The sequence below is a fragment of the Apis florea genome, unplaced genomic scaffold, assembly GCF_048593485.1.
Source record: "Apis florea isolate Af1SG1 unplaced genomic scaffold, ASM4859348v1 contig_3493_pilon, whole genome shotgun sequence".
NCBI lineage: Eukaryota > Metazoa > Arthropoda > Insecta > Hymenoptera > Apidae > Apis > Apis florea.
Genome location: NW_028256772.1, coordinates 2,274,924 through 2,299,290, shown reverse-complemented (window position 1 = coordinate 2,299,290; position 24,367 = coordinate 2,274,924). Strand labels below are relative to the sequence as shown.

Sequence of the window (24,367 nt, the reverse complement as noted above, 5' to 3'; positions counted from 1 at the left end):
AGTAATATATAAAAAATATGCATGAATAATCAAATATACAAAAAGAAAAATATAATAAGAGAATTATAAATTGCCTGTTGTAACATGATTATTTTTTATAACTTTGAAAATAAATTTGAATTCATATATATTTTTTTATGAATATTTTATAAAATTATAGTTTGATGTATAATTAAAAGCAATGTAAGATATTGTTTTATATAAGCAATTTTTATTAATTTTTATTTCATTTCAAAAAATTAATAGAGTTATTGAATTATTTTAATGTTTTATATACAACTCATAATGATAAAAAAAAATATCGAAGGAAATGAACAAAAAATTTATTATAAATTATATATTTGGTAATGTATTTATAATTAATTATAAATAAGATAATTGAAATATGAATTTAAAAATGAAAAAACAGAAAAAAGCAAGTACATAATAGATAAACGAATATAAAATATATGTATCTACTTGAGAATCGTTGCGTGAAATAGAAAAAGAGAGGGGGCGTTATGCTCCCCGATCGGCAGACGAACAGTGAGGGGAATAAAAACATGATAGGGGGAGGCAGTATAGGGAGTCATGCGAGTCGATCAGCGGTAGTCAGTTAAATTCTCGCGCATGCCACGCGCTTAACGGTGTTGTAAATTTTCACAAGTGGTCATGTCCGTGACACTTTTGCCCGCGCTTTCATAGTCACAGGTTTGTAAATCAAACAACGCTATCTATTTAAATACATGTATGTCAAAATAATAGTCGAATTAGTTATAAAAAATCGGTACATTAAAATTATTTGATGAAAATTGACAGCAGTTTTGTTGCGTTTTATCCTGGTAAGTGTGTATTTTTAATTTTTTTTTTAGTATGGCAAATAATATAAAAGCACATGTTTATAAGCAGTAAAGAATTTATCTTGAAAATATGATGAATTAAATGATATAAGTTATTAACATTATCAATATATAATGTATATATAAATCAATAACAATATAAATAAATAACAAATTTAAAAAGAATTAAATATGAATTGCAAATATGATAATATTCTTTAATCTATTATTTATACTTTATATATATTTTTAAGAAATAAAAATCTATTCATAAAAATATTTATAAAATATATTGAACTATAGATATTCTTTATGAAATGAAATGACAAGTTTCGAAATCTTTTTATTATTGTAAAAATTTATGAACTTATATTATTAATTATAAATTTTTTATTTTTTCTGTAAGAATTAAATTGTTTTAAAATAACGATTTAAAAACTTTATTTTATTTAGATAAAACTTTATATAATTAATTATACTTTTTTTTTATTTTAATTATACATAAAATTAATAATTTTCTAATTATTTTGATAAAACAATTTTATTTTTATTAAATCATAGTGTTCTTAAATTTTCCTTATAGTTTATTTAATTACGGGGAAAAAAAAGGGCAGGTTAAAAAAAACCAAAAAAGGCAAGTATAATTACATTATAACAAATGCGATATGTTAACGAATAAAAAAAATATGAAAAATTCTTTGCTTCATTTGAAGACAAGAGGATTGTGTATCGTTCGCAGATGAAATTCGCGATTCCTTTCACTGCAAAATGAAGAGGTTAACGACCTTATATAATAATAGATATTCTATGTTTTCTTATTTCTGTATTCTATATTTTCTTCATTTTTCTTGGTTTTTTTATTCCTAAATACCAATTGTTATCAATGTAAATTCAGTATTTTTTAATCAAATATGATTTATTTTAAATTATTAAAAATAATTATTAACATGTATAAAATAATATGTCATCAAATAATATTAAGAATGAGTCAAATAATTTATCACGTCGTTTACCGAAAGACGAAGTGATTCAAACTCGTCCTTATTCAGCTGTTTTGTCCTACTTTATATAACACCTTTGAAGAAGAACATGGAAATTGCAAATTCATTCCGGACTTCGATAAAACTTTATGTGCACTAACATACATAAAATAAAATTTGAAAAAATTCCTTAATACTAATAATAATTATTAAAATTTAAAAATATAAATTAAACAATTTAATAATATTATTTAATTCTAAATTTCAACAATCATATAGATAAAAATTTAATTTTATTTTCAAGAAAGTTAAAATAAATTTGAATGAATTTAAAAAAAGGAATTAAATGAAAAAATTGATTGCTTCAAATGTTTTGTTAGTCTGGAGCATTCAATACATATTGTCAATATTTCAATTTTTTTCAATTTTATCATATAAAAACAATCAATATACATGTATATTAATATAATATTAATATAATATTATCAATATTATTAAATAATCATAAAAAATGTTGAAAATTTTGAAATATTGATCATATGAAATTATCATTATTTATATTTCGAGATGCAAATCATTTCAAATTCTAAAAATTTAGAGACAATATGAAAAAAATGGATAATGAAAAATATACGATAATTTTTTCTAAATTAAGTAAATTACTATTTTTTTGTACTTAAAATATTATTACAAATGACTTTAAATAGAACGAATAGAATTATTATATTTATATTATTTATTTTATTTTTAACTCGTATTGTAATTATATTTTTCTATTTTCTTTCTATAAATATGTTTATAAACGATTATCAATATCAAGGTTAAAATCGATATAAAAATATCGATATTGATATTCCATAGAAAATTCGTGAAATGATTGAATGAACTTTGTGCGTATCGCGTAATGTGCGTATGCTGCTGATGTATTAATCATTCCATGTTATCGGTTGAACATTTAAAATAGGGATATTACAATCTAAGTGGATTCTGAAAAATTCATTGGAGCGTAACTTTGCCTGATTTATTTGTCGTAATTATGAAACTTTATCATTTATAATGACATTTAGTATAAAAATTAGATAAAAAAATAAAATTACTGCTTCCTGTTTGATAAAATGATAATATGATTTTTTGTAATATAAAATAATTTAGCATTCAATTATTTAAAAAAATTAATAAAATTAATATATATATAATATATATCTTTAAATTAAAATAAAAAAATGAAAAGATACATAAATAGTAGTTTAACAAACTTTAATTTTGTTTATTTATTTGATATTATTTTGGACAAGTTTAAAATGAAATATAAAGATTGATAATTTTATGAATTGTTTGAAAATAGATTTAAATAAATTGAAATTGGATTAGAAAATAGTAATTAGAAATAGAAAACGTTTTGAAAAATAAATTTATTATACATATTATATATATAATTTTATTAATATATGTAATGTTTCAAATTTTATAATTCAAAAATTTATTATTTTATTTGCTTTTTATTTTTGTTAAATGAAATATATTATATATTATATTATATAAAAATCATATAAGTCATATATAATATATTATGCATTAGAATCTATCCTTTCGTTAATAATATTTTCACATTTAGATAAAATTTTGATGAATATTTTTTAATTACATGGAAAATTATTAAACATGTATTTTTAAAAATATGATATGTAATTTTTTTGATTTGTTTAATCTTTCTTTATAATTTTCATATCTAGCAATTATTTCCTTTCCATTTATTTCTTTACATTCTGATATCATCATCGTTACTAGTTGTGAAATAATAAATAAAAAAAAAATTAAAAAAAATAAAACCAGAAATAAAAGAAAAAATACAAACATGGAATAAAATAAATATTTTTTTATTTTTGATTTTCTTTACTTTTCTCGAATATGATATAATAAAATATTGTATTATAAAATATTTGTATTTAGATGCGTTTTCTTTTCTATTTCATTTTATTGTTTACTTATTTACTTACTTATTATTTATTTACTTAATATTGTATAACAATTACATGTTATTTCTTTTGTTACAATAATAAAATCATGCTAAAAATTTTAAAAATAAATTTAAACATTTTGAATCGTTATAAGAATAGATAAAATTATATATAACAATATTACTTTAAAATTTCAAGTTAGATATTTACTTATCAAAACTCTAAAAATAAAAAATATGAATATATATATATATATATATATATAGAATAGAAATAATTTTTTTCAAATTTAGACATTGAAGAAGAAAATTATTGGTATTATGACATTTAATATTATAATACAATGTTTTTTATTTCACACTACAGGAGTATAATTTACAAGTGAAAATAAAAAAAATATTATTTGTTTTTGTCTAAAATAATATTCAATATTAATAATATTTATTATAATATTAATAAATTTTCATTACATATTATTTTCATGAAATATCATTGTTTTTAAATTTTTGAATAAATGGAAATATAATGTAAAGATGATCGATTTTTATTTCTATCTTTCTCTGTATTCTTTAATGGCGGCTCTATGCATATAAGATTTAATATCTATTTATCTATAATTTTGTAACAAATTATTACATAAATTTTATGTAACATTTTTTTTTTTCTTTCTAGATGGTGTTTCTAAAGAGAACATCCTCTATATAATCATTTCTTATTAGTAAAACATTAATAAAAGAGAGATTTAAAAAACTAATTATTATATCGCAGTGAAAGTTTAATGCGTAGTAAATGTACGTATATAAATAGACTTATTAGTTAGTATATTCATGTATCTTAATACTAAGACTTTAGTGAAAGTATTAAGTCAATATAAAAATGTTTACTATTTCTATTACTTAGCAAGTATAGTTATATAGTATAGTTGTTACCAAACAATATATATATATATATATGTATTGCTATAACGGATTAATAAAAATTTTAATTAAATTTAAAACTTATTAAATAATATCTTTAAAATTATTGAACTGAATTATTGGTTATATTTTTTTACAAATCGCTGTAGACAATTGACAATGTCGAGCGATAATTATTATTTTATTATTATTTTGATAATTTATTTTTGTTTCAATATTGAATTAATTTTTATCGACGGAACAATCGTTGTAATTGTGCCATTATAGATATTGTATATAATATGATATGTGTATATATATTGATTAGTAAATGTATATATTTACTAAGTTGATTTTTCTTTTGCAACCATTATATGAAAATATAATATTCGCGACCGACAGAAAGCTATTCTCTGTAAAGAATATGAATTTGATTGGTTAATTTCAATATATTCTTAATACATTCTGAAAGCACTTAGAACTAAAATCATGTAGCCTTGTATATCGCTGAATGAAAGAAGAATGCTCAACTTGTCTCTTGCTATCTCGCAAAATTTCTCATTAGCCGTGAATAATACATTAGAAAAAAAAAAAAATAGATATAATATAATCATTTTTTAAATTATATATATTTTTTATTAATGACAATAAATAAAAGAATAAAATAACAGCGATCGTTTTAAATTTATATTTCCAAACAATTTATACTTCAGAATGTGTCAATATTGACATTAAAATAAATTGTTTTTATGAACGATAATTTTATGATTATTTTAAAATTAAATAAATATTAAATTAACAAAAATAAGTATTACATTTTTATAGTATTAATAATTTTTAAATTATATAATAACATTATAAAAAGATGCATAAAAAGAATTATTAAAAATATCAAACTAATAAAATCACCTAAAGTAAGAAATTTTTTTGATAATATTTACATTTTTTATTTTTCTTTTAATTACTTTTTTCTTTACTTTTTATTAGACATTACATCATAGACATTATTATAATATATATATATTTTATATTGTTACATTTTATATATTTATAAATAATTGTTATATTTTATTACCAATTATTTTTATTAATATCTGATTGTGCCTGTTTAATTAATTAAATTCTATTATAGATTAAGTATGACATATATAGTATGTTAATTTATTCGTGGAACATCTTTTGAAAATCGATAGTAGAAATAGGAACAAATATAAAATTGATGAGTAAAAATTTCAATTGGGATTTATTTTTCGAGTTATAAGTTGTTTAATATTATGCTAAAGATATTTATATTGTATATATATGTCTGAACTGAACTTTGAAATCTATTTTCCACGATGATTTCACTATTATATTTAGAATTTAAAATGATAATTATATTTTACTATTGTTTTTTATATTGTGATTATATATTTTTTTATTATAGGATTAATATAATAATAAATATATATATTTTTTTTCATGTAAATTATTTTTTATAATTTTTTCTAATTGTTTTTCTTAAGAAAAAATTATACATTATAAAAAATATTTCAAATGATTATTAATGCAATGAATATTAATATTATACTTAATTTATTTTATACAATATAACAACTTTAAAATAATTGTAATTTGGTATTTTGCAGGAATGTTATTATTTTTTACCATATTAATCATGATGTATTTCTAAATTTTGAACGAATTGATGACAATAATTGATTGAATATTTAATTGAAACAATATTATTTGCATTCTAAATATTGTAGGAATTATAATTATATTACTTCCATATTTCTATCTCTAAAATAACTTGCACGCAAGGTATGATTATCGTCCATATTTATAATAATAAATATAAATAATATAATAATAATAATAAAAATGTAAATTAATTGATTATAAATAACTTAACAATATAGATTTAACAAATATCATAATTATAGTAACTGAAACATATAAATATTTTATTTATTTAACACACAAATTTTTAAGTAAATTTTCGACTATTAAAGATATTATATTAATTTTACATAATAGTAACAAAATATTTTTAATAATATTAATATTTTTTACCAAAATATTTTCTATCTAGTAATTTTTTTCAATTGTTTAAATGTAAAAGAAATCATTTTTTAAAAATAATTTTACATAATATATATTTATTTTTCTGTTTCAATTTTATTATTGTTTTTATAAGCGTTAGTTGGATATTATAATTAAATATTTATATATTTAATTCTATTCCATAAATTTTCAATTATCGAATAATCGAGGAATTATCTATACACATTATTATTATGAGTAATTGTTTAATATTATTATATGCTAGATTTGAAGATTAAATATATAATATCAAACGCTATATTTCTTTAATATTTTATTATTTTATATATGAAAGATTTCTCATATTTTATTATCGTATTAAAAAATAACAAAAGCTGAACTTGAATTTATACCATTTCTTGTAAACAACTGTCAGTTTGGATCTCTTGATCTTCGTGGACTTTCATTGTTGATTCACTTCATACGATAAGATTTGTAATGTACTTCGACCAACTGTTATAATTTATAGTTATTGTCTCATAAATGGAACATGCAAATACTTGTGAGTAATATATTTTTTCTATGATTCAATTTTTTTATATTTATACTTTATATATAATTTGTAAAAATTTAATCTTTATATTTTTATATTAAAGCTAGTATAGAAACTTGTATTCATGTAGTAATTTTATTAAATTGATCCTATTCTCATCGCATTCTCTTTCAAATCGTTAAAGAAATCTTATTTATTTTTAATTATTCTACCGGAATGTTATACTATTAGAATTTCAAGAATAAATGGGCGTTACTAAAGTTCGATTGAACTTTTGAAACAATGATTGTCGTTAATTCCATAAACAAGATTACAGTTATCGCAGTGGAGATAGACTACTTTATTCTCTTTGAGGAAGTTTGCTCAACAATCAACTTTTTCAATGTCGTTGATGCTTTCGTTCTCTTGAACAATGCTACATACTTTCTTGCATTTCTTCACTGGCTACTTACTTATCTCTAACAAAAAAAAAAAAAAAAAAAAAACAATGAAAATAATAAATGTTAATATTATTAGTTATTTATAAGCAATTTAAAATTTAAAAAAAAAATAATGTTAATAGAAATAAATATAAAACCATCATCTTAATCTTTTAAATTAATTTTAAAAATCTTTTTAGATTAATCTACGAATATCATTTCAATATTTCATTGAACTAATTTTCTTGCTTCTTGTGAGAAGATTTTTTTATATCTTGTATCTTATCGATATTTCTATCGAGATTATAATAGGAATTCGATTATCTTATCGATGATATTGCTTTTACAGTACATTTTAGATAATTTAAGTCTTCTTGTTATTCTTCGAGTAATCGTTGTATATAACAAAAACTAAGATGCAATATCTTTCGCTTTCACCATTCTTCCTTTCATATTTAACATATATATCTATACATATTATCCTTATATTGTTAATAATCGTTTCTTCATTCAAATTAAAAGTTAAAAAAAATTTTTTTTTTATAAGAAAAATTAATAAAATCATTTTCCTTTTTATAATATTTACTATTGCGTGTTAAAAATTCTCATTCATTTTTTTCATGATTCAAATAATTATAATAGTATAATTATGTCATTATTATAAATTGCATCGTCATGCATTATTATCAAATAATTCAAAAAAATTTAAAAACATTACGATGTAATAAAATCTCAATACTTTTTTGTCAATAAGAATTATGACATGAATAAGAAAATAATAGTAGAATAATTTATGTTTTATCATTTATTATGTTTTATTTTATCTATCTATCTTTTTAAACATCATTGGTAATGAAAAAATTAAACATTCATTTGGTATAACAATTAAAAAGTATTAATTTATATTCATATTTATCTCTTTGTTTTCATTGTTTTTCATTTTTTTTTCATTTGCGACATAATATATATATATATATATATATATATATATATATATATATATATATAAATGCACGAAAAAATATAAACAAAAAAAGTCTAATAAGTTAATCCAATAATTTTCTTCGTTGATAATTATGGAATAATTTATCTGACCTAATTATGATTAATGTTTAGTTTTTGCTTGATTTTTATTAATCATATTGTTTTTGATGAACTTATTCGATAACAAGAATCTTGCATTTATATCATGTATACATACACATCGTGTAACAATGTTGAATAGTCGAATTATATTCGATCGATTATCATGTTCCTTATGAAACTTATCATAATTAAAATACAAGTTAAATTATGTCAACGTAAAAAAGATTTTTTTGAATTTTTATATGTACTTATTATTTTATTTTTCTTATAATAAAATAAGAAAAAAAAATATAAGTATATTAAACAATATCATATTATCATATATATTGATATTTATTTCAATTTTCACTCAATTTTATATTACATTTTATATTACATATAAGTTTAATTAGATTAATTTCCTGTAATCCTTTCAAAATTCATATGTGAAGATACATATCTTTTTGTATTCTGACATTATAGTAAATTTTTTTATATAAATAAATAAACAAGAAAATTAAGTTAAGAAATCCTGTATTCCACGGAAGATTGAAACGAGAAACAAATAAAAAAATTAATTTATTTTTAGAAATTAAATTAGAAATTAAAAAAAGAAATTAATAACTTAAGCAAAATAAATAGAATATAATAAGATAAAAATAAATTAAGTAATTTTATATTGAATATTTAATCCAAAGTGTTTTAACTTTAATTTAAGTTTTAATTTCTCATAAATAAATCTCATATATTGATTTATAAATTATTTAGAAGTAACGTATTATTCAAATATTATATAATCAATTCAATTATATAAAAATTATTTTTAATTATTCTCCATTTTTTATATTTACTTTATATCTTATTCTACATTCTGATTTTTATTTTATAAAGTATTTTATTTTTTTTATTTATTTGTTTAAGGCAAATTTGTCAAATAAAATATGTTGATCATTTTGAATATTTTATTTGATCTTGATATGAAGATATTTGAAATAAAAATAGAATGAGGAAGTATAATTTATTAATATTAATCATTTTTTAAAAATATATATAAAAGAAATAATTGTGAAGGTCAATTATATTTTTGAATCATTTGCATATAATTTGCAATTTAATCTATGCAAATTGTTTTCTAATCTACATAAATTATTTTCAATGCTAATTTATAAACAAGAAATTTATTTTTAATTTATGAGATATTATTTTAATTTGAATAGAATTTATATAAAAACAAGAAAAATATGAATAAATGAATAAAATAAAGAATATGATTTATATGTTCCCTGTTTTTCATATGATAAATTATTGAGCTCAATTATTTAAATATATCTATATATTAAAGTATTTTCTTTAAAGAATAAATCAGTAGTTATTAATTTTTGTAGAAAATAAATATGTATTTTCTTACAAAATATAATTCTATGATTGATTAATTAAAAATTATAATTATTATGATTACATTTAATAAAACTGAAAAAAATAAAATTGATCTTTATTTGTTTAAATAGAAAGGAAAATAGCATTTCACAATAAAAAAAAAAAAAATGAAAAAAAATAATATACATAGAAGCGGTAGTGAACTAACAAGAACAAATTTTTAATATTTAATTATATAATTTAATAATTATTTAATAATTAAATAAACAATATGATAGAAATAAAAGTTAAATAAAAACTTCTTAAGCAATTAACTTTAAATAAATTATTAAACTAAATTACAACAATCTCTTATATAATTTTTAAAAAATTTTACTAAATTAAAATATTAATTTTGCTATAATCATTATATTTTCCCTATATTTTTTATAATAATGATTTCTTTTTTTTTGATTGCAGCTATATGGTGTTTATTGGTCTATGTTAACTGAAAGCCTATGATTGAAAATTAATATTCTCCGGCTATTTTATCAGTTCGTGCAAGATATTCAACAATGGAAATATTAATGCACGAAGTGAGTAATGGCCAGGAGACAAGTACAGTTGATACGAAGCTTTACATAAATAAACAACCAACAAAAAAAATAGAAAATGCACAAATCAAAGATGAAGAACGTTTCATGAAAACCGACCCGGCGGATACCGTTGATATTGCCTTTGAAAACATCACGTATACGGTGTCACTCGGTTGCAGGAAAGGTCGGTATTCTTTCAAGCTTGAACGCTTCCTTTCTCCTTTTTCCTTCCATCTGCTTCTTTAGAATAACAATTTTTTTTTCAATAAATAATTGAAATATTAATCAATAAAGCTAGGAATTATTGAAGTTAAAGCAATAACTATTATATTTATTTAAAAAATAAAAAAATGTTTGATTTTATATTTTTATTAAAAAATTATATATAATATAATATCTAAACAAAAAAATTTATGAAAAATTCTCAAAAGTTTTAAAAGAAATAATTTTTGAAGATTAATTTTAAAACATCATTTTTTTTTTATTTTTTACTTTTTTACTTTATATTCAAAACTGCTACATAAATTAAATGGAATTTCTTGTAATTTCTAGCTTAAATAAATGTTATATCTTTAGGCATTTTTAGACGAACAGATCTAACCTAATTTCTCTTTCTTAATAAAGACGGTATAGAGCAAATGATAAAATTTTAAATTTCTCAAATATTTAATAAATTATATAATATATAATAAATGACAAAGCTTTAAATGATAAAACATTTTAACTAAAGAAATCATTATAAAGTACATACAAGAGATGCAATATTATTACGAGTTCGCAATGATGATTTTGCACTTTTATAATTTTCATTAGCAGAATCATATGATCATATACATTGTGCTATCTGTCATGTGTATCAGACTTAAGAATTAAATATTGTACATTTAATATTGTATTTCTAATATATATATATATGTGGAGATACATACATTGAAAATGTGTTCACATACTGCTTGATGTTTAGACTAGCTAGACAAACGATGCCATTGCAAGTTCGTAACGATAATTCCTCATTTCATATTTTTTATAGTGAGATTGCATCATTTAAAAATATAAACCTTAAATTGCACAATTGCAATGAGATCATAATAAATAAAAATCGCTTATTTACATCAAATCTTATAAAGATCTAAATATAATCTTATAAAGATCTAGGTATTATTATGCATTATTCGTTTATTACATAGTATATTACATATTCTATAATATATAAATTATTATATATATAAATTATTATTATATAATATATAATTAATGCAATAATACATGTTTACTCTCTATATTAACATACAACATTAACATCAGATACATAATAAGTGGAATTATTTTTATGAAATCTCGAAGAAAATTAATCAAAGAATTATTCATATATTTTAAGATGTATAAATATATTATACATACATTATTATATTCTAGAACATAAAATATGTATATATATGATACTTTAAATATTTTTCCTCTATTTTCTAGTATGAAATATATCTGACATATATACATAGATATATACATATTAAAATCTTAAAGTCATTTTTAGAATTAATAGTAGTAGTAGAATTAATAGAACTAGTGATAAACAGTTTATAAAGCAAAATCCTGATTAGCATGTTAATATTATGCATATTTCCTGTGCATATATTTATAAATAACAACTTCTGTTTATTTATACTTATATATAAAATTTATCATTACTAATCTGTTTATAAAAATTACTTATGTACATGATAACTTTATTTTATTAATTTGTTGACTTTGATTTTTATAAACATTGAGAATGACAAAATTACGAAATTCTTTCTGCTTTTCTAATCACTTAATTTTAATCATGAATGAATTAAATATTGCATTAAATATTGGATAAATTTAATACTTGCATCAATCAAAGAAACTGTTTACAAATCTAAGCAATAGTTTTCTTAACTTCTTAAATTTGACAAAAAACATTGGACATTAAACGTCATTGTTATTAGGTTTTTAATTTGAATAAATATATATCTTGATACTGTGTTTTCATATTATTTCTTTTACGTCAATCGCATATATCTTATAATCACATATAATTGCTTTCATTATTACAATTCATGCGCGATATTTTATATGCGATGTATAAGTTATAATAATTAATGTTGCAGGTCAAAAGGAGATATTACACGGAATCAATGGAAGACTTCCAGCAAAACATTTAATCGCCTTAATGGGTCCGTCCGGAGCGGGAAAATCGACCTTGTTGAATATCCTATCGGGGTTCAGGACGACTGGTGTTGATGGAAATATCAACATTAACGGTCACGCCCGAGAAATAAATTCTTTTCGAAAGTAAGCATTTTTTATTGGTGAATATGATTATATATTTTCGTATTATTAAAGATTAAATTATTTTAAATATTATTACATACTGTAATAAATTTGACATATAGATTTGAAATATTTCAAAATCTTCAAAGTTGACCATGCGTGAACTATTTTTTATTATATAAATTTTTTCTTTTTTGTTATTTATAAAAAATTGTTTCTTCTATTATGTTAATCTTTTATATTAAAGTTTTATTTTTATTACATTTTAATTTTTATTAACAATCTTTTATAATTTTTTTTATTATTCTTTAACTTTTAAAAATTTTTTAATTTTTTTTTTTTAATATTTTGTTAAACTGAATTATATTTATTCCATTTTTTTTAGAAATATTTTATTATTAATTATTAATGAATTATGATATGAAATGTCGACATTATTTATATAACAGATTGTAATTAAATTTTATATACTTTATGTATTTTTATCTCTGTTTTGTTTCATTATTGTTTCATGTAATACGTATCATGTAATCATTACAGATGTAGCGCATATATCACGCAAGATGACTGTTTAGAAGCTCTCTTGACGGTCAACGAGAACATGACAGTCGCAGCTGACCTCAAGCTGCCCACGAGCACCCCCAGATACGAAAAGGAAGCGATAGTAAGTAACAATTTATTCTCGAGGTCAATTAATAAGATTTCAATCTTTTATTGCATCGTTGGTAAATTACAACTATGGAAATATAATAAGATAAAGAAATTTTTGTCATAACACATTTGAATATATTATATATTATTTATATATTATTTATACGTATTTATACTATTTATTCAAGAAAGGCTTTAAGACGCTTTTTTTGAATAAAATATTTAATTAGATTCTATATTCTTTGTATTGAATTTTTAAAACTTCGATTTTTTTTTTTTAATATATAAATTTCACTAGAAATTTTATTATTGTTTATCTTAAAAAAATCTTGATAAAAATTACAACATATTTTATAAGTCAATATTATCAACAAATTCTTATTTCAAAAAATATAAAAATTGAAGATTGTAATAATTTTTTGAATTTAAAGGATTGTTTATTTGTATCTGTGTGTATTATTATGAAGAAAAATTATGTATTATAATATTTTGTATTTAAAGAAAAATAAATGTTTTAGAGAAATTTTAATTAAAGATAAAACGATAAAATTATATTAGCATATTTAATTATTTATTACAGAAAAATTAATGATTCTTGTATTGAATTCTTAATTTTAAATCAATAATATTTTAACATTAACATTTTTACTTTCTAAATGTAAAAGATTTCTTTTTTTAGATTAAAGAAATTCTCACTACCTTAGGCTTACGCGAGCACATGAACACTCAAACTGGTAGATTAAGTGGAGGACAAAAAAAAAGACTGTCTATTGCTTTAGAATTAGTTAATAATCCGACCGTTATGTTCCTTGATGAACCGACAACGTCAGTATAAATATTGATTTATATATGTTATTTTAATATGTTATATATTATAATATATTTAATATTATATTATTATATATAGATTTATATTATATATATATATATAATATATATAATGAATATTTCAGAGGTTTGGATAGTTTATCATGTACACAAGTTATAAATTTATTAAAATTACTTGCACGGCAAGGAAGAACAATTATTTGTACAATTCATCAGCCTAGCGCAACGATTTTTCAATTGTTTGATCTGGTACGAGATATTCTTTATCGTAACTTTTTTTTATATTATTTGTTCATAATTGCTATATTTTATTCAATATTATATTTTTTATAATTATTATATTTTTATTTCAATTTATATTTTTAATTTTATTATGATTGCAGGTTTATTTATTATCAAAAGGAGAATGTCTATTTCATGGTTCAACTGATCATTTAATTTCGTATTTAGAAAATATCAAATTGCCATGTCCTGTGTACTATAATCCAGCTGATTACGGTATATATTACTGTTAAATGAATATTATACATGTTTATTTGTCTATCTAATCAAATATAATATTTCCTCGAAAATATTGTGTTGATCCATTTTTAAAATTTCTTTATAAAAGAATTTTTTAAGAACTTCTCTTTTTTTTAGAATCTATAACAAGTTATAATATGATTAGATAAAAATATGCCAAAAAGGAAAGCATTTTTCATATATTTTTTTTATATTTATTCTTTCTTTTTTTTTTCTTTGCAGTAATTGAATTGGCTTGCGGTGAATATGGAGAAGATAAAATATCGTTATTAGTGTCAGCCGCGGAGAATGGCAAGAATTTACAATGGTTCAAAAATTCTAATACCTTATTAGAACCGAATGGTCTAAAAAGTATGTTTTTGTTTATTGTTTAATATTATATGATAATATATATAAATTATGTAATAAAAAAAGAAAAATATATTAGTAATATTATATAAAAATTAAATAAATAATAAAATAATATAAGTAATTAGATGTTGATTTAAATAATTATATTTTTTCTTTTATAGCATTGCATTCACACAAGAATTTGAATATAAGTAATAAAAATAGTCTTCAAGCAACTCCTCTGATACATCAAATCAAAATTTTAATGAAAAGAGGTTTTTTGATGTGTAAAAGAGATGCTGTAAGTATTATGAAAATATAAAATTCTATTAATTTTAATGATAAATATACAATATACACAAATATTAATTAAGTTATTCATTTTACCATGTAATTTATATTATATTTATATTATATAATCTATGTATAATGATTGATATTTCATTGTACATTTAAATTCTATTGTTTTAGTATATAAATAATTTTTTTTTAATGTGTTATCATATTTTTTTGTTAAAGACATTAACACATTTACGAATATTAGCCAATATAGCCGTTGGCTTAATGCTTGGCCTAGTATTTCTCGAATCGGGTACAGACGGTGCCAGAGTATTAAGTAATTATAATCTTTTGTTCTCCATTCTCATACATCATATGATGACCACAATGATGCTTACCGTAGTTACTTGTGCGTAATTTTAGAATTTGTTATTATATATTTGTAATTTAAAAATATATAATTTTTAATAATATTAAATAATGTTCACAGTTCCCATGCAAATGAGTATTCTATTAAAGGAACATTTCAATAGATGGTACAGTTTAAAGGCATTTTATACGGCTCTATCGTTGGTCGAGTTACCACTTTCGATATTCTGCTGCTTAATTTTTACTTTGATTGTATATTTTATCACATCTCAGCCATTAGAAATATCACGATTTCTAATGTTTTTTTCGATTAGTTTACTAGTAGTTTTAATATCTCAGGGATTTGGTCTTATGATTGGAGCAATATGTAATGTAATTGTGAGTATATTTTTATTTTATCATATAGAAGATATTTAAAATAATATAAAAAATTAGTATAAAAAATATTAAAATAGCAAATATTTGTTAAATTTTAGAATGGAACTTTCGTGGGACCAACTTTATCTGTGCCAATGATGATGTTTGCAGGCTTTGGTGTATCATTACGTGATATACCAATTTATCTTAAATGGGGTACATATATCAGTTTCTTGCGATATAGTTTAGAAGGGTAATATTTTTTTTATAATGATATTTGAATTCTGTGATGTGATAAAAACAATGTCAAATGATATACATAGACTTCTGTAATTGTTTTTAATAACTTTTTCTAAATATCTAATATTTAGGATTATTTTACTTTTGTATTTCGATATATTGATATTTTGTTTCAAAACAAAATATCTTCGATATATTATAATCTTATTTTTTTTTTTACACTTTCGTAGATATATCAATGCCATATATGGACTTGATCGACCAGTGTTATCCTGTAAAGAAAAAGCTGTATATTGCCATTACAAATATCCAACAAAATTTCTTTCTGATATTGCTATGGAAGGTGATCAATTTTGGAATGATATCGTAGCGCTTTTCATAATACTTATCATAACACGATGTTTTGCATATTTATTTCTTAAATGGAAAATTATATCTGTTCGATAAACCGATCAAAACTCATTGACGTTCTTTTAAAACTGCCATTCTAACGTGATTTCTTATGTATGATAATTTAACTATAGGACGTTATGTAAAGTGAAAGTGAAAAATGTATATATCTATTTATATTCATCTAGTTTTGCTATTATATCTATTACAGGGTTCGTTTAATATAATAAGATAAAATATGATAAAATTTGTAAGAAATTGATAATTTCTTACAAATTTTCGAAAAAAATAAATATATTGCATTCTTTAGATTTCATCGAAGACAAATATTATTTTATTAAATTGAATATTTGAATATATATATATGGATTTGCTATATATTATTTAATTTACGATTTTATATTCGCAATATATTTGAAACAAGAACTTATGAATTATTTTTTAATTAATGATCGATAGTAATTTTGATTATCAAGAATTGATAAATTTTATGTTGAATATTGGATACTTTTTATTTTAAAATTATTTTAAAATTAATATGCGAAATTATCATTAACATTCTATGATCTAACATAATATTTGTAATAATGGTGCAATAATGTTTTGATAAAATTAATGATTTTGTGATTAGATTTTTTTCTTTTATAAATGAAAAAAATTATTATTATATTGTATATTAATATATATATTTATAATGATATTTTCCGAAATATTCGGAAATTAGGCGTGATATTTAAAAATTGCTCAACAGAAGTCAATTATCAATGCAATTATTTTTTTATTGCAAATTTATAAAAAATTAAAAAATGATTCTCAATTATATATTAAGTATATTTCTGTATGCGATTATATGTGCTCATTTTTTTATGACATAATTTATGACATCATTAATGCTGTATTTTTCATATTTGTAATTTCATGACATTATTTATGCATATATGTATATTTAAGGTATTTTTATATAATCCTTTTTATGTATTAATATATTTATATTTGGGATCAAAAATTACTTATTATGTATAATTCGATATTGCAAATTTTTTTATTTTTTAATATTATATAATATATATATATAATATAAATATATATTTATAGAACTTACATTTATATATGTATTTATATAATTTTGCAATTTCGATAATTGAAAAAAATATTTTTGAAAATATGAAACTTATAATAATTCCTCATTGTGATTTCTCATTATGAATTAGATTTGCATCTAGGAAAGATTATTTCACTTATTTATATAATATTAAAAATTGATAAATTTACTTACTTATCGAAATTGATAAATTTTATTTAATTATTAATGAATATAAATATATATTTAAGAAATTAACTAAACTGAAAAAAAACTATGAAAATTAATTCAATATCGATGAATATAATGAAAGTTATATTAATAAAAAATTTATTTCAAACTTTTATTTCAAAATTGAAAATTGAAACGAAAACTTCATAATTTTGAAATTGAAATTAAAATTAAAACATCACTTAGAAATATTGCTTATATTATAAAAGAAAATATTCTCTGTTCTTATCTATTTATATAAGATTTGATAAACGTTATCGTAATGTGTGTAGTATTTGAAGAGAAACTGTTCAGTTTGATATTAATTCTCTTCTAATAATAAATCGAATAGTTATAATTTGATTTTATCAATATTTCAAAATTTTTTGTGAAATTTATGTAAATAATAAAACTCATTATTGAAAAAGAAAAAAATCTTATTGTTGTATAAGTATCTAATAATGAACTTCTAATCAAAATATAATACATCTATTTTCTTAATTGAAATAATTACGTATATAAATTGGATCATATCGCATCAAGTAGATGTGAATAAAAAAATTATGATTAAATAAAATTGAATTATGTAATTACATATTAATATCTAGTTATTTTATAATTCTCTATGAATACTAAAATCTTAATATTTTATCATATAAATTTCATAACATAGAGAAGTATAAAAGAAAATATAAATAATATATATTTCTACAGCAAAATAAAATATATAAATAGATAATCATTTATAAATGCTTATGTACCTTCTTATGTATATATATTTTTTATGTATATAAATATTTTTTATTAAAAAGTAAAAACATGTATTTTATTATGTCTCATGTTATTTCTTTTCTTTTAATCTTTTGTGAAATTTGAAAATTTATCAATGTAACAATATTAAAATAGGAATATATAAAAATATTAATATTAATAAATCATTTTTTTTAATATAAATATTAAAAACGTGAAAAAATAAATGTACATCATTATTTAGCTTTGTGTGTTTTCCATTTAAGTATTAAATATGTTATAATTTGTAAACATGATATCCAAAGACATAAACTTAATATAATTGTGTAATATGAAATTGTAGGCATATCCATTTCTTCCAGAATTTTTTTAGGCGAACGTAAATGACAATAGATTTCATAACATTGCAATTTTTCTCTATTTCCGTCATAAATTGCTTGCAAAATACCTTCAAATGCATATCTATATGTGAAAAATAATTTTGTTGTATAATTAATTTTATATAAAAATAACAAATCTTTAGTAATTAATATACCTAAAAAAACTAATGGCACATAAAGGTCGAAGAAATGATACCACCTCGCTAAGTTTCAAGAAAAATCCGGCAAATAGTATCATTGGCATATTGAAGGCAGGGATTAAGAACGTACCCAACTGAAAATATAAATTAATTTTCTTAGTACGCTATTTTACAAAGCGTATAAATCATATTGTTATTAAATTACATGAAATATATAAATTTATTTACGATATATGAATTAGTATGATATATATAATGTAATGTATTATTATTTCAACAAACGTCAATGACCTATAAAATGACATTATAAAATCAATAATTTAAATTATTTATTACTTGCGTATCGAATGCAGCACCAACGAGCATTCCCGATGATTGTCCAAGAATTGTTATTAAAATACAAATCAACCAAGTATGTAAAAATCTATTGAATTCCATTGGTTGACCAGTCATGTAATATGTAATAATGATGAACACTGAAGGTATGATAATCTAAAAAGATTATTATTATATTTAAAATGATTTCTTTTTTTTTTGAAAAGACATTAACATTATTATTTCTTCATACTTGTAATGGTAAATCTGATAAAACTTTCACCAAAAAATAAGATTTTAAACGATACCAATTATTTAAATATTCTCGTAAGAAAACAGCAGTTTCTACAGGAACTGAAAATAACGAAGATTAATGTTGAATCAATCAAATATTTAAATATTGTAAAAACAGTGTTAATAAATATTTAACTTACACATTTGCACAGCCGGCATGGAATTTGCAAAATATAAAAACAGTAAGACGAAAAATATACAAGCTATATTGCTTTTAGCCTTATTAGCATTAGTTCCGGAATCATAAAAAACTACACCTAGTAGAAAAGCTACTATTACATGAGCTGCAAATCTTAATTTTGTTAAAGTCTATAAAAAAACAAAATATTATATACAAAAATGAAATATAAAGGAAATCAAATTCATATTTGATCAAAAAATATGACATTTGATCATATTTAACTTTTGATGTAACAACTAACATTGTCTCTTTTAATACAAATTATTGCTCTCAATAATAAAATCTTTTGTTCGTTCCAGATAAAATATAATTTCGATTTGTTGATAATATTCAATTTCGAAGTATTCGGTGTAACATCTGTTGCTAAAATATGATTTCTATTATACTTTATAATTGTTAAATTGTGTAAATATAAATTTAAATTAAAATATAATTACTTATAATAGAATGTTGGAAACATATCTTCCATTTTAAATATTTATCATGACTAATTTTGCGTAGATTATTTAAATCACCACTTCTTTCGCCTATCACTACTTCTAGAACTGTAAAAAAATTAAAAATATCAAATAATTCTAATATTAATATTATTTATATTAATATATGTTATATATAATTCTAATATTATTAATTATTAAAATATATTATTACTTACTAAATTCAGAGATATTATAAAATTGAGGACACAGATAACCTGCTTCGCTAAAGGTACAAAAAACATCGTTCCAAGGTCCACAATAGAAGGAAATTCCATTATGTATAAGTAATAAATCATCAAATTGTGATATTATGCGACTGCTGGGTTGATGAATTGCACAAACAATGGTACAACCTCCTCTTGCTATTTTATGCAATAATTCGATTACCTATTTGAAAAATTCGATAAATCATTTCATAAATTTTTCTTTAAAATTATTAGACGTGTATAATTAATAGACCTGATACGAGGATGTACTATCAAGTCCGCTAGTTGGTTCATCTAATAATATAACAGATGGTTTTGTAATTATTTCTATCCCGATTGACAATCTTTTATGTTCTCCACCGCTTAGATTTTTTACTAAAGTATTTAAACAATTTGTTAAATTTAAGTTTTCCGCTATTTCCATTATCTATAACATTAAATTCATAAAAAAGATGTCAATATATTTTTGAATCATCTTTGGAAAGTTGATTCTAGAAAATTAGAAAGTGTATATATACATATACACTTACACATATAAATATACATATATATAATATGACTATAATATATGAAATAAGTATTAAAATTTATTGCTTTTGCATTAAATTAATATTTAAACATAAAATTGCAATATCATAAGATCAAAAATTACGAAAAATAAAAATAAATATAATATATATATATATATATATATATATATATATAATTTGTTATCTTTGTTTCTTATATTATTTAAATCTATTCTTAAGTAAATTTTTTAAATTTAAAAAATTTGGAATTTTAATTTCAATTTTACGATTTTTAATCTGTAAATCTTTCTTATAAAATATCTCAACAAATTTTTTTCTCTATCCAAACAAAAATTTTCATTATACAATTTCTAGAAAAATTTAAATTAAAATTAAACCTACAATCAGATTAATGGCATATGGTTCATGAATATTTTTAATTTTCAAACGTGCTGCAATATATAATGTTTCTTTCGCAGTAAGCAAAGGTAATAGAACAAATTCTTGTGGCAGGAAACATGTTTGTTTTCGAAAAACACTACCATTCCATTTTTTACCGTTAACGATAATCGAACCTTCGACATTAGTGGTTTTCAAAGAACATATAGTACGTAATAACGTAGTCTTTCCTGCACCAGAAGGACCAATAATCGCCATTAATCTTTCGGGACGAAAATATCCTGTCACATTTTCTAATATCTTCTTTGATTTTCCTATAAAAAAAGGAAATTTAAATAAATGAATAATATAGATATATTTTTTGAAACTTATTTGACAATTATCGAGAAACTTCAAAAAATATTTTTGCATATTTTTGAATATCAATATTTTTGTGAATTATTTTAACCTTTAGAATTTCCAATATTTTTTAAATTTTATTTACTTCGTCCAAATAATATATATATTATATTAATTCTTAAAACATTTACTATAAAATGTTTAATATAAAAAATAATTTATATTTTATGCATAAATTATTTTTGAAAATATTAGTAACTCTTAATAATTCTTTCTTATTATTTTTTGTTATATTTTTACTATTTTATCATTTATAAAATAATAATAAAAAAATTATCTTTTAATTAAAAAGATAAATTTACTAATACTAATACATTATAGTAATACTAATACTAGCTCATTTTCTTATTGATTTTTAAATTATATATCTTCGACTTTGACATCTGCTATTTTTTACTTTAATATATTCATTATCGTATTTATGATTATACAAATAGTATACGCTGTTTGTAATGTAATGTAAATCAATGAAAATAATTATTACTAATTTATATTATATATAAATAATTATTATAATTTATATAAAATAATTATTATTAATTTATATTATAATAATCTGTATAAATAATGGATTAAAATAAACGAAAATCATCAAAACATGTAGTAAAAAATAAGCAAAAAGAAATATCATTTAAAAAAAGAGAAATAAAAAGCGTATAAAATAATATTCAATATTTTTTAATATTGAAAGCTAAAATTCAATTTTTAAATTTTTAAATTCAACTTGAATATTTATTATGTAATATTTTTACATTTTTATATAGTTTTGAATTTTTGTAATTCAAATTTTAATTTATAAACTTGAATATTTATATTATTTATCGAATATAAATCTAGATATTCGATAAACAATATAGAAAGCGATTAATAACTGTCAAGTAAAAAATACATCGTAAAAAAATATACGATGAAATTTCACAATTTTGATTATCATAATTCTTCATTAAAATATAAATAATCTTACTATAATTTTAAAATATTTTTTAAAATTTTTTTATTAAAAAGTTTCTAATAATCTGAAAGTAATGCTAATGAAGCAAAATAAATATTTTTTTTCATTTGCCGATAAATAAATTCATCTTCTTTTCTCGAATAGTATAGCTGTTCCACTTTCTTTATAAAAATGAAAGTACTTGCCTTTATTGGAATGGACCGTGTATGAGAGATTATTAAACTCAATGTACATTTTAGTAATTGGTTGGTTGTTTGGATTCAAAAAATTCTGATCGTCTCTCAATTGAATGGTGCATCTTTCCTTGTCGATCATTTTTATTGTTGAATCAACGATTGTATCATAGTGATGCTCTTCCATCATTAAATTACTACGCTTGTTGATTATTAAATATTTAAACTAATCGTCAAGCTAAACCACTGAAATTTAATCTACGACAATGAATATTTACGTATGTTGCATTATGTTATCATTCAAAATATAATTATGAGTGATGCACTTTGATATATTGAAATTTAATGACGAAATATATTTTTTTTTACTTGAAGAGAAGATTTATATTCAAATATTTAAAATTCTATTCCATTAGAAATTGTTGCTATTATCATATTTATATTTTCAATAAATTTAAATTCCGAAATATTTTAAAGTATAACATTACTATTTTTTAATTTTTAAGATATATTTAATGAATTGTAATTTTGAATTCATTGTTGATAGTTTGACATTTTATGCATAGTAGATTTCCAACTGATAAGGAATTCATAAACCTAATAGCAAACAAAAAAATAAAAATTCAAAATATCATTTATTAGAATTCATATCGAAATGATTATATATTATAAAAAGAAATGTGAAATGAAAAAAGTGATGTTTTTTTTATATTTTGTTTGCTATTTTTATTTAGCAAGAACATTATTTACTTACCGACGAACACAGAAACATACGATATGCACGAATTCATTGCAACGACTGCGATGACCGATTAACTCTATATTGCAGGGCCGTACAATTGTCCGCTTAGAATGGTCCAATTCCGTTTGATTTTGAATTATACTTTGTCTATTATAATATATATATGTGTGTGTGTGTGTGTGTGTGTGTTTTCTAAATATCGTTTTTAAAAATTAGAAAATATTATTCAATCA

At 20.0% G+C, this 24,367-nt stretch overlaps 2 protein-coding genes across 7 annotated transcripts; one reads left to right on the top strand and one right to left on the bottom strand.

Annotated features, from left to right (window-relative positions):
- The first annotated feature begins 561 nt into the window (after positions 1-561).
- Positions 562-17,948, top strand: LOC100867439 (ATP-binding cassette sub-family G member 4). 3 transcript variants are annotated; one of them, XM_012486360.3, is made up of 13 exons: positions 562-690; positions 10,551-10,850; positions 12,796-12,979; positions 13,499-13,622; positions 14,289-14,434; positions 14,563-14,686; positions 14,821-14,935; positions 15,182-15,310; positions 15,472-15,590; positions 15,809-15,977; positions 16,059-16,315; positions 16,414-16,547; positions 16,765-17,948. In XM_012486360.3, the coding sequence occupies exons 2-13, from the start codon at positions 10,646-10,648 to the stop codon at positions 16,979-16,981; spliced, it is 1,923 nt and encodes a 640-aa protein (XP_012341814.2). In that variant the 5' UTR covers positions 562-690; positions 10,551-10,645; the 3' UTR covers positions 16,982-17,948. The 3 variants fall into 3 exon arrangements, with proteins under 3 accessions (XP_012341814.2, XP_031772253.2, XP_012341813.2); XM_031916393.2 differs by having other exon boundaries at positions 564-821; positions 16,414-16,510; XM_012486359.3 differs by having other exon boundaries at positions 564-821.
- A 1,192-nt stretch (positions 17,949-19,140) lies between these two features.
- LOC100864009 (ATP-binding cassette sub-family G member 4) lies at positions 19,141-24,217 on the bottom strand. Of its 4 annotated transcripts, none has more exons than XM_086912958.1 (12): positions 24,147-24,217; positions 23,405-23,650; positions 21,872-22,182; positions 21,214-21,387; positions 20,931-21,141; positions 20,713-20,820; positions 20,517-20,638; positions 20,235-20,403; positions 20,054-20,154; positions 19,822-19,977; positions 19,501-19,619; positions 19,141-19,427 (listed from the first exon to the last, which is right to left on the bottom strand). In XM_086912958.1, exons 2-12 carry the CDS (start codon positions 23,580-23,582, stop codon positions 19,202-19,204), a joined length of 1,875 nt encoding a protein of 624 aa, XP_086769084.1. In that variant the 5' UTR covers positions 23,583-23,650; positions 24,147-24,217; the 3' UTR covers positions 19,141-19,201. The 4 variants fall into 4 exon arrangements, with proteins under 4 accessions (XP_086769084.1, XP_086769086.1, XP_086769083.1 ...); XM_086912960.1 differs by having other exon boundaries at positions 20,517-20,632; positions 24,147-24,210; XM_086912957.1 differs by having other exon boundaries at positions 23,405-23,638; positions 24,147-24,206.
- Between the last annotated feature and the right edge of the window lie 150 nt (positions 24,218-24,367).